The 15805-nt window shown below is 39.7% G+C and overlaps 1 protein-coding gene across 3 annotated transcripts in view; it reads left to right on the top strand.

Moving 5' to 3' along the window:
- The window catches only part of LOC122789228 (synaptotagmin-15-like), a 180534-nt gene that overhangs the window by 138188 nt on the left and 26541 nt on the right, over window positions 1–15805 (top strand). For all 3 annotated transcript variants that reach the window (XM_044056507.1, XM_044056505.1, XM_044056506.1), the window contains one exon: window positions 13947–14126. In XM_044056507.1, the coding sequence (XP_043912442.1) occupies window positions 13947–14126 (180 nt within the window). The remainder of the gene's footprint in view (window positions 1–13946; window positions 14127–15805) is intronic.

The raw sequence follows: 15805 nt of genomic DNA, 5'->3' as shown, positions 1-15805 counted from the left end.
TGTACCCACTGCCCTACTTGCTCCATCGGCCACATAAGAAATAAGCCACATGGAGGAGTTTACCACAGAATTTAAGGTAGAAAGCTGAGAAGTTACTTTGTCTGAAACCCCGCAGCTGTAGAACCTTAGAGGGTATCACCTAACTCCTTCAGGAGATCCCTCTGAAGCCTAGTAAAATGGGCCAAATAGTTCGGCGAACTAAGGGTAAAGCTGCTGATGAAAACATATGCTTTCCATACCTGTCCATCAGACAAGATTCTTTATTCGGCGGATGGACAGATGAGGAAGTCTCAGACAATTTCATTTTGGTGGCTGCCACCACCACCATAGCATCTACTAGGACACCTTTTCTGAGTAATTCCTTATCAGATGGCACTGTAATAAATTTATCTGACCACCTCGTAACAGTTTCCACAGATTCCGGAGAGCCCCACTCCTTTCGACTGACTACGTTTAGGAGTTGATCGAAAGGCGGAGTCACCCATGAGGTGGTGGGGCGAGACCCAAAAGCTTCTAGGTACACAGACTCATCCTCAGAAGGGTTAATGGACTTCCAGCCACTTCTCTGTTTAAGGATTTCTAGGATGACAAAGATCTTTTGTCTTCAAAGGAGACATCCACAGAGGGTGACCGTGGGGACCCTTCTGAATCATCTAGGTCTGTGTCTGAAGTGATAGACTCCTCGGGGGAGTCTAGATGTTTCCTCTTACATGTCCTCTTCCAAGGGACCTCTCCAGGGCGGTACTAGAAAGAGGTTTCAGAAGAGATGGTTTTGCCCAATGGGATGTCCTGGGACTTTGGGTCTCCATACCTGGGGGGGAGAGATGGTATAGAGGCAGACTCCAGCACTTTTGGGAGAAGAGTGTTTGGATCCGAGGTGGAGCCGTCTGGGGTGACAGCACTCTCCTCATGATCTTGAAAGCACCATGAACCCACTCTGAGGGAGCTCCCGGCTCTGAAGAGCCAGGAGACTGCCCCCTAGCCAAGATGGCGGGCTCCGAGGCCGATGTAGATGCCAAGCTCACCTGTGCTGAAGCCCCGAGAGGTAGATTTGGATCAGACAACTGTCCAATCCAACTCTCCTCCGTGGACCTGTTGGGGGAGTGTCAGCCCCTAGACCCCTCAATAGACGATGGCATCGAGGAGGTCAGAGCAGAAGTTGGGACCAAAGATCCTGGAGCAGGTCTCGGCCCTGACAGTTCCACTACAATCAAATCCAAGCACTCTGGCTCCAAAGCCACAACATGGGTTGGAGGAGGAATTGAAGAAGGGGAAGTGATGGTTGTCGGACGTGAATCCTTCTGGGCTGGGCTCTACAGAATCTTGGCCAGCACCGGCATCTGTAACAGCCTCTTGACCACTCGTGCCACTTTATCATCCGAAGGACTGCTGGAGGACCGAGAGGACGGGGTTGAGGATCTGACTGATTGGAAGATAGGAGAATGCAAAACTGAGGAGACTGGTTCCAGGACTGGGGACCGGCACCGCATGTAATACTCTGTCGGCTCCAAAATAACCAGTGGAGCCGAAGAGGTAGCTTTCTGGTCCATGGATGAATCCTTTGTCTTCTTCTTTGACGGTTCTGATTCTGGAGCTGTGAAAGAAGACCTCTTAGAAGACTTGTCTGAACTAGGGGATTGAGACTGGTGGGAGGATTTCGAGGAACTCTGTTTCACCTTCTAGTGCCTCGGAAAAAGGAACTTTCAATAATCCCCTAACAATCAACTTGTTTTTCCTCTCCAGTAATACTCTGGAGCTGAATGCATGACAAAAAGAGCATGACTCTTGCAGATGGACAGCACCTAAACAGTACACACAACTGGTGTGTCCATCTGTCAAGGACATTTTCTGGCTGCATCGATCACATTTTTTGAAGCCTGAAGGCTTAGCTTCTTTAGCATCTTTACACATAACTAACAACAGTACAAGGCAGACTACTAAACAATCAGAAGAACAACTTTTTATTTATTTATTTTTTTTTTATCAACAACTACAAACAAAGCAAAGGGAAGCCAGCGGAGAAGTCTCAAACTTAAATGACAATTTCCTCTAGCCAGAAGAGAAGTCTTTAACTTAAACGATAACTCCTCACTGGAAAAAAAGGCAAGGGAAGGGGGAAGCTCTCTAAGTTAAACAGGCTGAAAGGGAGTCCTCTAACTCAAATGGCCTACATAGCAATATAGAAACAAGGGGGAATAAGATAGTTTTAAATAACAAAGACCAAAAACTCTCTAAGTCAAATGATTTTGGGATCGGGATGGGGATGGAAGATAAATGGCCTAGTGAACAACAACAGCCAGCAACAAACAGTACAAAATATCGCAACAGATCTAGAAAAAACTTGTGTACCACACTAAAAGCAAATAATCCAACAAACACACTAAATATTTAGAGCAAAAACAGTATCAAAGAAGAATAATGATTCCACTTAGCCTGGAGCATAGTATGAAGCACCCTATCTAGTTTAGCGGCAAACGAGATCTGGGTAACCTCCCTGAGCATGATGGGATAGGGTATAGCTTCAATCCAGAGGAAGCTCTCAAGCTTTAGTATAGGCTGTGTCGGAACCGATTCTCAATTCCAAACCCAACCAGCAAAGAATGAAGCTGAGATAGGACAACATAACATCAAAAGTTTTGTATTCCCAGAGGGGGTGTTATGGAATCTGCCTTAAGCTAATGGCAATGTATGGACAGACTAGATAAGCTCACAGTCTCTTTCTACTGCCTTCTTTATGTAATGTAAATGTACTGCCTCATTCACACACACTCACAAATGAGTGTGTGTGTGTGTGTGTGTGCATGTACGTGTGTATCTACACTCACACACACACACACACATATATATATATATATATATATATATATATATATATATATATATATATATATATATGGGTTCACTTTACAATTTCGAATTACTGAAATCCCGAAATTATAAAGTCAAACCTTTAAAATCGTGAAAGTGCATAATTGTGAATCGGAATATCTCGAATTTGTGGTTATGGCTTGGTACATTATGTGCGGTGTTGTGAGTGGATTTAGGTGTAATTTAAGGTAAGTGAGTGTTTTGTAAGGGTTTTGTGTGGGAGTTTGAGTGTGTGTGAATGTGTTTGTCAGTTGTGCGTGTGGGTTAGGGTAGGCAGGTGAAAGTATGGGTGTGTAAGTGTTGGATGTGTTGGTGTTTGTATATGTGTGATGTTTGTGTGTGTGTGTGAGGGACTGTAGAATGTGTGGGTGTGAGTTTCCTTTCTGTGTCTGTGCGATCTCGCAGTTGGTATATATGCATATATGTACTGTAGGTTTATTTGTTTGTGTTTTTATGTTTGTGTGTGTTTTGTTTGTTGTGGAGTGGGTTGGATGATGTATGTGTTGTGTGGTGTATGGCGTGTTTCTGTTCGTGATTTTGTGTTTTGTGATTTTGTAGTTTCGAGATTGGGGCATTCGACTTTATGGTTTGGAAATACTGAAATTCGGGATTTCAGTATTTCGAAATTATAAAGTGAACCTATATATATGTGTGTATATATATATATATATATATATATATATGTATATATAAATGCCAAAGCAAACGCTTGTGCACGTTAAAAGTAAAAACGGTTGCACGGAAAGTATTTAAATCACCAACACAAAATCCAGCACTGCACCAAGTATATTAAGCATACACTGAAGGAGCGAAAATCTTTTTATTCCATGGCTCGCAGACAATAGATAATCCAAATCTGGATTTGGATTATCTATTGTCTGCCAGCCATGGAATAAAAAGATTTTCGCTCCTTCAGTGTATGCTTAATATACTTGGTGCAGTGCTGGATTTTGTGTTGGTGATATATATATATATATATATATATATATATATATATATATATATATAGAAGAACACCAATCTGGAAGGCTGAGTGCAAACACTAAACACAAATCACTGTAAATCGTACTAAGTAGTAAACTTGGTAAACAAACACCAAATCAGGACGTATAAAAACAAACGTATTTATTCCAAGTAGAGTCATCCAAACTTTCAAAACTCAACATGAGTTCTCTGATGGAACAGATACCCTCATCATTCGGAATACATGTGAATAAGGACACAACGTCCATAGTCACCAGTAGCACATCACTAGACCTATCCAAGCTTTCAATACATGAGTATAGGTCACGCAAGAAGTGCTCAGTGTCCCTAAGTACATATGCAAACGAGTTTAGAACATTTTTTAGTTCACCATCTAGGAATATAGATATTGGTTCCATCAACCAACCGAAGCCAGAGACAATGGGTCTCAACTCAGGTTGGAATAGATTCTTATGTACCTTAGGAAGACCCGTGATGGTAGGTATCAATGGAAACTCTACTGAGAAATATTGGTAGAGCTCATGAGATATCAATCCCATACATTTACATTCATGAAGTGTAGAAAAAATATTCTGTTGTATAATGAATACTTGATCCTTATCTATTACTTCATATGAATCATTGTCTAACATCAATGTCATTTTATGGACGTAATATTCTGTGTCTAACACTACAACAGGCCCGCCCTTGTCGGCTGGCCTTACCACTATGTTCACATTGTGGCTTAACTCACATAAAGCTGTTCTCTCAGATTTAGTTAAGTTATTTTGTTTAATGTTATGGACAGAATCAATCTCATTATATATAACTTGTTCTACAGCTTTAACAAAGGTATCCATATGTGGTGGTAAATGTGGGACAAAAGTACTTTTGCATCGGAACTTGTTACTAGGTTGATTAGACACATCACTAGACTTGAACAATAATCTCAGTGCCACATTGCGAGTAAACATTCGAATAGAGATAATCGCTTGAATGGCATCAATATTTGAGGATGGCACAAAAGTCATACCTTTATTCAGCAAATTCATTTGAGCTGCAGTTAATTTAGGCTTCGAAATATTCAGCACTAAAGATCCGGATTCCAAAACTTCTGGAGAGTATGTTGTTGAGGCTGAGGGGGTATCTCTCTCTTCTTGGCCCCCTTCATGTTGTCCATGTCCAGAGATCTCTTGCGCCCCGTTTGTATGGGAAGTGGAGCTTCTAAAAAATGGTCATTTTCTTCTCTGCCCATCTGTATTTTTCGTCGTACTATACTGGATAGAGAGTGTGCGTTGTTTCTGGAGCTATCGCTACCCACGTTGGATGTCAATTCATTAGGTGTAGTGTAAACGGAGTTACCTTGTACTGGTGAAGAAACTTCTCTCTGGATTGCACTGGATGCAGTCTCTTCAGACCCGATGGCATCGGAAACCGTCTCTTCAGACCTTAGGACGTCACCACAGATGATGTTTGGTTGAGATTCAAGCGTATTAGATGCGACTCCCTCAGTCCTGGGAGCGTCATCACGTGCAATGCTCTGTGGAATGTTACTATGTGGTACATCGTTCCTTAGTACTGCATTGGCTACTGCAGGAACAGTAGTTCCGGCTTGCTGATGAAACGAAAGACTTGTAGCTGAAGGTAATCGACTGGCCTCAAAAGGACGATTATTCCTTCTATTATATGAATGCTGATGAGGGACCTGTCCTAATGAAGTAGCATGATTATGATGGACACGTTGTGCACTAGTCGAATCATGTTCATTATTAAGTCTTGGCCATACAAATACTTCATGTCTAGAAAAATCACCAATGTCCCTGCAAAGTTTCTTCTTTTTCTGTGCAATGAGGTTGTGCTCATATCTCATCACTCTATCAATTAGTTCTTGCATGAATAGATCAGTTTCTTCACGGCCATACAAGTTCCACAGGTTGAAAATACTCTATCAACAACTTTATATATGAATAGCTTGCTTCTAAATTAATCTTCTGCCACTCGAGAAGTAAAGTCGGGTATAAATTACCATAGGTGGGCATAGTTAAAATTCTTAAGCCCCTCGGCACAACCTTGTTGGTTAAACAAGCTTCCATATGAAACCTTTGGGCTTGAAGGCGTTTAAAGCGGTACAAATCATTTTCAATACTTTTTTTCAAAGTCCTTACCGCTTGATCATTCCCCCGTGGTTTGTCCACTTCAACAGCTGTCATGGATTTATCAAAAGACATAAGGGGATTGACATTATCATTCAAAATGTGCCTAAGCCTGCCCGACTGCAGGCTATTGAGTATACCACAATTGGAGGCAGAATTGTAGCTCCCAGAACCTTCCATAAGTCCCAAAAACAAATGCTGACAAAATCCTTAGACGACAAAAAAGTTCCCAAGAAATAGAAGAACACCAATCTGGAAGGCTGAGTGTAAACACTAAACACAAATCACTGTAAATCGTACTAAGCAGTAAACTTGGTAAACAAACTCCAAATCAGGACGTATAAAAACAAATGTATTTATTCCAAGTAGAGTCATCCAAACTTTCAAAACTCAACATGAGTTCTCTGATGGAACAGATACCCTCATCATTCGGAATACATGTGAATAAGGACACAACGTCCATAGTCACCAGTAGCACATCACTAGACCTATCCAAGCTTTCAATACATGAGTACAGGTCACGCAAGAAGTGCTCAGTGTCCCTAAGTACATATGCAAACGAGTTTAGAACATTTTTTAGTTCACCATCTAGGAATATAGATATTGGTTCCGTCAACCAACCGAAGCCAGAGACAATGGGTCTCAACCCAGGTTGGAATAGATTCTTATGTACCTTAGGAAGACCCGTGATGGTAGGTATCAATGGAAACTCTACTGAGAAATATTGGTAGAGCTCATGAGATATCAATCCCATACATTTACATTCATGAAGTGTAGAAAAAATATTCTGTTGTATAATGAATACTTGATCCTTATCTATTACTTCATATGAATCATTGTCTAACATCAATGTCATTTTATGGACGTAATATTCTGTGTCTAACACTACAACAGGCCCGCCCTTGTCGGCTGGCCTTACCACTATGTTCACATTGTGGCTTAACTCACATAAAGCTGTTCTCTCAGATTTAGTTAAGTTATTTTGTTTAATGTTATGGACAGAGTCAATCTCATTATATATAACTTGTTCTACAGCTTTAACAAAGGTATCCATATGTGGTGGTAAATGTGGGACAAAAGTACTTTTGCATCGGAACTTGTTACTAGGTTGATTAGACACATCACTAGACTTGAACAATAATCTCAGTGCCACATTGCGAGTAAACATTCGAATAGAGATAATCGCTTGACTGGCATCAATATTTGAGGTTGGCACAAAAGTCATACCTTTATTCAGCAAATTCATTTGAGCTGCAGTTAATTTATGCTTCGAAATATTCAGCACTAAAGATCCGGATTCCAAAACTTCTGGAGAGTATGTTGTTGAGGCTGAGGGGGTATCTCTCTCTTCTTGGCCCCCTTCATGTTGTCCATGTCCAGAGATCTCTTGCGCCCCGTTCGTATGGGAAGTGGAGCTTCTAAAAAATGGTCGTTTTCTTCTCTGCCCATCTGTATTTTTCGTCGTACTATACTGGATAGAGAGTGTGCGTTGTTTCTGGAGCTATCGCTACCCACGTTGGATGTCAATTCATTAGGTGTAGTGTAAACGGAGTTACCTTGTACTGGTGAAGAAACTTCTCTCTGGATTGCACTGGATGCAGTCTCTTCAGACCCGATGGCATCGGAAACCGTCTCTTCAGACCTTAGGACGTCACCACAGATGATGTTTGGTTGAGATTCAAGCATATTAGATGTGACTCCCTCAGTCCTGGGAGCGTCATCACGTGCAATGCTCTGTGGAATGTTACTATGTGGTACATCGTTCCTTAGTACTGCATTGGCTACTGCAGGAACAGTAGTTCCGGCTTGCTGATGAAACGAAAGACTTGTAGCTGAAGGTAATCGACTGGCCTCAAAAGGATGATTATTCCTTCTATTATATGAATGCTGATGAGGGACCTGTCCTAATGAAGTAGCATGATTATGATGGACACGTTGTGCACTAGTCGAATCATGTTCATTATTAAGTCTTGGCCATACAAATACTTCATGTCTAGAAAAATCACCAATGTCCCTGCAAAGTTTCTTCTTTTTCTGTGCAATGAGGTTGTGCTCATATCTCATCACTCTATCAATTAGTTCTTGCATGAATAGATCAGTTTCTTCACGGCCATACAAGTTGTCAAGCTTTTCTTGAGATGCTAAAATGTCTTTGCATAAATCATGTTCCACAGGTTGAAAAAACTCTATCAACAACTTTATATATGAATAGCTTGCTTCTAAATTAATCTTCTGCCACTCGAGAAGTAAAGTCAGGTATAAATTACCATAGGTGGGCATAGTTAAAATTCTTAAGCCCCTCGGCACAACCTTGTTGGTTAAACAAGCTTCCATATGAAACCTTTGGGCTTGAAGGCGTTTAAAGCGGTACAAATCATTTTCAATACTTTTTTTCAAAGTCCTTACCACTTGATCATTCCCCCGTGGTTTGTCCACTTCAACAGCTGTCATGGATTTATCAAAAGACATAAGGGGATTGACACACTCTCTATCCAGTATAGTACGACGAAAAATACAGATGGGCAGAGAAGAAAATGACCATTTTTTAGAAGCTCCACTTCCCATACGAACGGGGCGCAAGAGATCTCTGGACATGGACAACATGAGGGGGGCCAAGAAGAGAGAGATACCCCCTCAGCCTCAACAACATACTCTCCAGAAGTTTTGGAATCCGGATCTTTAGTGCTGAATATTTCGAAGCATAAATTAACTGCTGCTCAAATGAATTTGCTGAATAAAGGTATGACTTTTGTGCCAACCTCAAATATTGATGCCAGTAAAGCGATTATCTCTATTCGAATGTTTACTCGCAATGTGGCACTGAGATTATTGTTCAAGTCTAGTGATGTGTCTAATCAACCTAGTAACAAGTTCCGATGCAAAAGTACTTTTGTCCCACATTTACCACCACATATGGATACCTTTGTTAAAGCTGTAGAACAAGTTATATATAATGAGATTGATTCTGTCCATAACATTAAACAAAATAACTTAACTAAATCTGAGAGAACAGTTTTTTGTGAGTTAAGCCACAATGTGAACATAGTGGTAAGGCCAGCCGACAAGGGCGGGCCTGTTGTAGTGTTAGACACAGAATATTACGTCCATAAAATGACATTGATGTTAGACAATGATTCATATGAAGTAATAGATAAGGATCAAGTATTCATTATACAACAGAATATTTTTTCTACACTTCATGAATGTAAATGTATGGGATTGATATCTCATGAGCTCTACCAATATTTCTCAGTAGAGTTTCCATTGATACCTACCATCACGGGTCTTCCTAAGGTACATAAGAATCTATTCCAACCTGAGTTGAGACCCATTGTCTCTGGCTCCGGTTGGTTGACGGAACCAATATCTATATTCCTAGATGGTGAACTAAAAAATGTTCTAAACTCGTTTGCATATGTACTTAGGGACACTGAGCACTTCTTGCGTGACCTATACTCATGTATTGAAAGCTTGGATAGGTCTAGTGATGTGCTACTGGTGACTATGGACGTTGTGTCCTTATTCACATGTATTCCGAATGATGAGGGTATCTGCTCCATCAGAGAACTCATGTTGAGTTTTGAAAGTTTGGATGACTCTACTTGGAATACATACGTTTGTTTTTATACGTCCTGATTTGGTGTTTGTTTACCAAGTTTACTGCTTAGTACGATTTACAGTGATTTGTGTTTAGTGTTTGCACTCAGCCTTCCAGATTGGTGTTCTTCTATTTCTTGCGAACTTTTTTGTCGTCTAAGGATTTTGTCAGCATTTGTTTTTTGGACTTATGGAAGGTTCTGGGAGCTACAATTCTGCCTCCAATTGTGGTATACTCAATAGCCTGCAGTCGGGCAGGCTTAGGCACATTTTGAATGATAATGTCAATCCCCTTATGTCTTTTGATAAATCCATGACAGCTGTTGAAGTGGACAAACCACGGAGGAATGATCAAGCGGTAAGGACTTTGAAAAAAAGTATTGAAAATGATTTGTACCGCTTTAAATGCCTTCAAGCCCAAAGGTTTCATATGGAAGCTTGTTTAACCAACAAGGTTGTGCCGAGGGGCTTGAGAATTTTAACTATGCCCACCTATGGTAATTTATACCCGACTTTACTTCTCGAGTGGCAGAAGATTAATTTAGAAGCAAGCTATTCATATATAAAGTTGTTGATAGAGTTTTTTCAACCTGTGGAACATGATTTATGCAAAGACATTTTAGCATCTCAAGAAAAGCTTGACAACTTGTATGGCCGTGAAGAAACTGATCTATTCATGCAAGAACTAATTGATAGAGTGATGAGATATGAGCACAACCTCATTGCACAGAAAAAGAAGAAACTTTGCAGGGACATTGGTGATTTTTCTAGACATGAAGTATTTGTATGGCCAAGACTTAATAATGAACATGATTCGACTAGTGCACAACGTGTCCATCATAATCATGCTACTTCATTAGGACAGGTCCCTCATCAGCATTCATATAATAGAAGGAATAATCGTCCTTTTGAGGCCAGTCGATTACCTTCAGCTACAAGTCTTTCGTTTCATCAGCAAGCCGGAACTACTGTTCCTGCAGTAGCCAATGCAGTACTAAGGAACGATGTACCACATAGTAACATTCCACAGAGCATTGCACGTGATGACGCTCCCAGGACTGAGGGAGTCGCATCTAATACGCTTGAATCTCAACCAAACATCATCTGTGGTGACGTCCTAAGGTCTGAAGAGACGGTTTCCGATGCCATCGGGTCTGAAGAGACTGCATCCAGTGCAATCCAGAGAGAAGTTTCTTCACCAGTACAAGGTAACTCCGTTTACACTACACCTAATGAATTGACATCCAACGTGGGTAGCGATAGCTCCAGAAACAACGCACACTCTCTATCCAGTATAGTACGACGAAAAATACAGATGGGCAGAGAAGAAAACGACCATTTTTTAGAAGCTCCACTTCCCATACGAACGGGGCGCAAGAGATCTCTGGACATGGACAACATGAAGGGGGCCAAGAAGAGAGAGATACCCCCTCAGCCTCAACAACATACTCTCCAGAAGTTTTGGAATCCGGATCTTTAGTGCTGAATATTTCAAAGCATAAATTAACTGCAGCTCAAATGAATTTGCTGAATAAAGGTATGACTTTTGTGCCAACCTCAAATATTGATGCCAGTCAAGCGATTATCTCTATTCGAATGTTTACTCGCAATGTGGCACTGAGATTATTGTTCAAGTCTAGTGATGTGTCTAATCAACCTAGTAACAAGTTCCGATGCAAAAGTACTTTTGTCCCACATTTACCACCACATATGGATACCTTTGTTAAAGCTGTAGAACAAGTTATATATAATGAGATTGATTCTGTCCATAACATTAAACAAAATAACTTAACTAAATCTGAGAGAACAGCTTTATGTGAGTTAAGCCACAATGTGAACATAGTGGTAAGGCCAGCCGACAAGGGCGGGCCTGTTGTAGTGTTAGACACAGAATATTACGTCCATAAAATGACATTGATGTTAGACAATGATTCATATGAAGTAATAGATAAGGATCAAGTATTCATTATACAACAGAATATTTTTTCTACACTTCATGAATGTAAATGTATGGGATTGATATCTCATGAGCTCTACCAATATTTCTCAGTAGAGTTTCCATTGATACCTACCATCACGGGTCTTCCTAAGGTACATAAGAATCTATTCCAACCTGAGTTGAGACCCATTGTCTCTGGCTTCGGTTGGTTGACGGAACCAATATCTATATTCCTAGATGGTGAACTAAAAAATGTTCTAAACTCATTTGCATATGTACTTAGGGACACTGAGCACTTCTTGCGTGACCTATACTCATGTATTGAAAGCTTGGATAGGTCTAGTGATGTGCTACTGGTGACTATGGACGTTGTGTCCTTATTCACATGTATTCCGAATGATGAGGGTATCTGTTCCATCAGAGAACTCATGTTGAGTTTTGAAAGTTTGGATGACTCTACTTGGAATAAATACGTTTGTTTTTATACGTCCTGATTTGGTGTTTGTTTACCAAGTTTACTGCTTAGTACGATTTACAGTGATTTGTGTTTAGTGTTTGCACTCAGCCTTCCAGATTGGTGTTCTTCTATTTCTTGGGAACTTTTTTGTCGTCTAAGGATTTTGTCAGCATATATATATATATATATATATATATATATATATATATATATATATATAGTATCACCTCCATAAGTTGACATACCATGATGCTGACAGCAATAAAGTCGATTGCAAAAGGTCGATGTATGCAAAAGTTTGATAGCTGAGTGAAATTGACAGTCCCCGGGTGAGGGACTATTCCCTTTCCCCAGGGACTGTGCAATCTCAGAATTAGTATATATAATTAGCAGGGGGGTGTGGGGGATGCAGGGGTGCAAAAAACAATGCTTTTTTTTAATTTTTTTTTTTTTTTTTGCTGGTTGTATGTGCTGAGGGTTTTACTCTTGCATATGTAGTTTAGTGTTGTCATTTACGATGTCAGCCTTTTGTGGTTGACTTTGTTGTTGTTGACATTGTGATGTGTCAGGCTAGTGAAGGTAGAGCTGTAGCCATCCATTCATCCATCCATCCACAGCCCCTTTTTCCCATTTTTGCACATGGGGTTGGGGTGTCACTTCAACAGTGACAATCATCTAGAGCCAAGGTTTACACTGCTGGGAGGATAACCCTGCCACAGTATTCTTCCACATCACATACTATTGCACACACTCACACCTATGGCCAATTTAGAGTGTCCAATCCACCTACTGCATATCTTTGTAATGTGGGAGTAAACTGGACCACCCGGAGGAAACCCATGCAGACTCCACATAGAAGGCACCCCAGCCAAGAATCAAACTGGGAAACCTCTTGCTATGAGAGAACAACACTATCCACAGTGCCGTCCTCATATATGTATGTATGTATGTATATATATATATATATATATATATATATATATATATATATATATATATATATATACACACACACACACACACACACACACACACACTCACATATATGTGTATGTATGTATACATATTATTGTCTGATTAGTCTGCACATAATGTCATTGCTCTTTTATTGTCTGTAATGGCATACTAAAATATGATAGCCACAGAGTGGAATAATTGCTAAAATTTTAATTTTGAAGTAGTCCTAAAATGTTAAATTTTCATCCTCTCAAGACTTATTACAACACCATACAGCAGATGTATAACTTTGCAGGGTACTCCAAGTACTGGGTAGGGAGAACAAGCTACAGATATATTTTTAAATGTGTATCCAAATACTTGATTTAACACATGGTGCACTGTTTCTGTGCCAAGCCAGTATCCTGGTAAAATAATTTAAGTAGCTTTGAGAGGAGAAAAAATTCTTTGTACTTATCACCAGCAGAGCAAAATATCATGGAGCACAGGCTTTGCTGTTAATCTGATTTGTGTAGGCAGTTAGGGTCAGGACCAGTCACGGAGTACAGAATATTGTTATGTTAACAGATTTTATTTTACTGGTCAAGAACTGTTAGTGGGTCATCTTGTCAGCAATGTTTTGGCTGGCAAGTGAGTCCAGAACGTTCTGATCCCTGTACTGTCAGTTTTCAAAGCACACTTTCATCCTACATTCATGTGACTATATTTGTTGAAAACGAATGTCAGCCAAATAAAGAAGGACCCCGTGTCTAAAAGCAATCGTTTGCCTAGTGCAGCTGCAAAGTAACTTGGCTCGCTGTTCTTTCATGTCTTTCTGCATCTACTGATTTTTTTCACTTTTTGAACTCCTACTATGGTGGCTTATGAATTAAACAGAATGACAGAGATTAGTGTGATACACAAAGAAAGATTGTTTACTATTCCAGTAACAGCAATATTTATTTTATCTTTCAGGTTAAGTTTCAGTATTTGACTAAAAACAGATTTTCTGCTATATTTTTTTTCTGCACAGACTTATACGTTAAGGTGTCTCTAATGAAACGTAACAAGCTAATAAAATGTAAAAAGACAGCCATCATTCAAAGAACACCACATCCAGTTTTCAATGAAACCTTGAGCTTCAGACTTGATTCAGAGGAGCTCAGTACAGCCAGCGTGTCTTTGTCTGTGCATCAGAGGATGGAGAAGGAAAGTATGTCTTTTATTTTGAGATTTTTCTTACTACAGTTTTGATAAAGAATGAGCATGTACTCTTTTCTAAGAACCATATTAATCCAGTGTAACCTAGTGGGTTAGAGGAGAGATGTACTTTTTACCAGATAACTAAGGCTACTCACTCTGGTGCAAATTTCTCACATTTGCTTATGAGCACTGCCAACATGTATTCTGTTTCTGGTGACTACATCTCCAGATGGATATACACTGAAAGGTGACAGTCCATAGAATTGTAACTAATTCTGCAAGGCCTGCAGCACAGAATGTTTTCGGGGTAGCTCTAAAGTTTTATAAAAGAGGGGGAATATCCAGCCCAGTAAGTTACTTATGGGTGTGTTGTGGCACCTTATGCTAGGGCAGCAGAATTTGATTCTTTAAATAGGTGTCTCATATCCTTCAGACACCTCCTCAAAATGCCACTGTTTTGACAGAAAGGCAGTATAACTTAAAAATATAATATATTTTTTGTTAAGAAATGGAGTAAAGTATATGAAATAAAAAAGCTTTCAGATACTCTGAATGAATTAAAAAAATTCACACCTCTAATACTCAAGGTTCAGTAAAATATTCCACTTTTAATCTAATTGATAGGTTTATTTGTTAAAACACAAGCTGATGTACTAGAGAAGTGTTATTTCACTGGAATTTAAAGGTCATTTTAGTTACAATCATCATTTAGACACACACACACACACACACACACACACACACACACACACACACATATACACACACACACACACAGACACAAATAGGTTCCTATAAAAGAAAGAAAGAAGGGCAGTTCTTGTTAGCCTGAAAATATTTTCAAATATGTGTGGTGGACTCATGAAACAACCTTACAAATAACAATGAGGCTGTGGGTTACACAATTGTGAGGAATTCAACTAAATACAACAGAAATGCAGAGAATTCATTATAATGTTAGAAAGGGTTATGGTTAAATTCACTTGGAATCTGTGATTTATCTATAACCAATACTCTTGGTGGATCACATGGTCTGTATCTGTCATTAACATCTGTGCTTGAAGATCTTTTTGAGACACAGTTAACAATGAAATGTGACACAGCATTTGTTGAAATTGTTTCTTTTTTGACATAAGATAATTCTATGGTCTGAGGACCCAGAATACCAAGAAAAGTACTCGTGCAGTGTCAAGTGTCAGTATTACCAAACAAAAAAGGAACTTCAGAGGGACACAGGTGCAAACAAACCACATCCAAACACCAAAAAAAACACCAATGACAATGACAGGTGAAAACGTTTATTCTCACAGAATTTAGAACCTTCATCCAACATGTAGAACAGGAATTCATCACACGATGTCTCAGTTTGATTCAGCAAAGACAGGTTATGCTTATCAAACTGGTAGACGTCTTTGAAAGTTACTTCGACCAGGCGAAGGCCTTAGATACATTCCCCCACTCAGGCATGGCAGAAACCTTAAGCAACCTAGGAATGAACTCCTATGTCATCTGCTGGGTCGCCAACTGGCTCATGGATAGAATGCAAGAGATCAACATAGGGAAAATACTTCCACAAAAAACACAGACATACCTATCAGCTGTACAGATTTTCGCAGAACGTCCAGATTTTTGCCTCATATTTTTGGTCTGTTCCGCATAAAAATTGATTTTTTTTGACAAATCACTGGG

This window comes from Protopterus annectens, chromosome 14.part0 (assembly GCF_019279795.1).
Source record: "Protopterus annectens isolate FY-2018-M chromosome 14.part0, PAN1.0, whole genome shotgun sequence".
In the NCBI taxonomy this organism is placed as follows: domain Eukaryota; kingdom Metazoa; phylum Chordata; order Ceratodontiformes; family Protopteridae; genus Protopterus; species Protopterus annectens.
The sequence above is the reverse complement of the archived record's forward strand: the minus strand, read 5'-3'. Positions and strand labels throughout refer to the sequence as shown.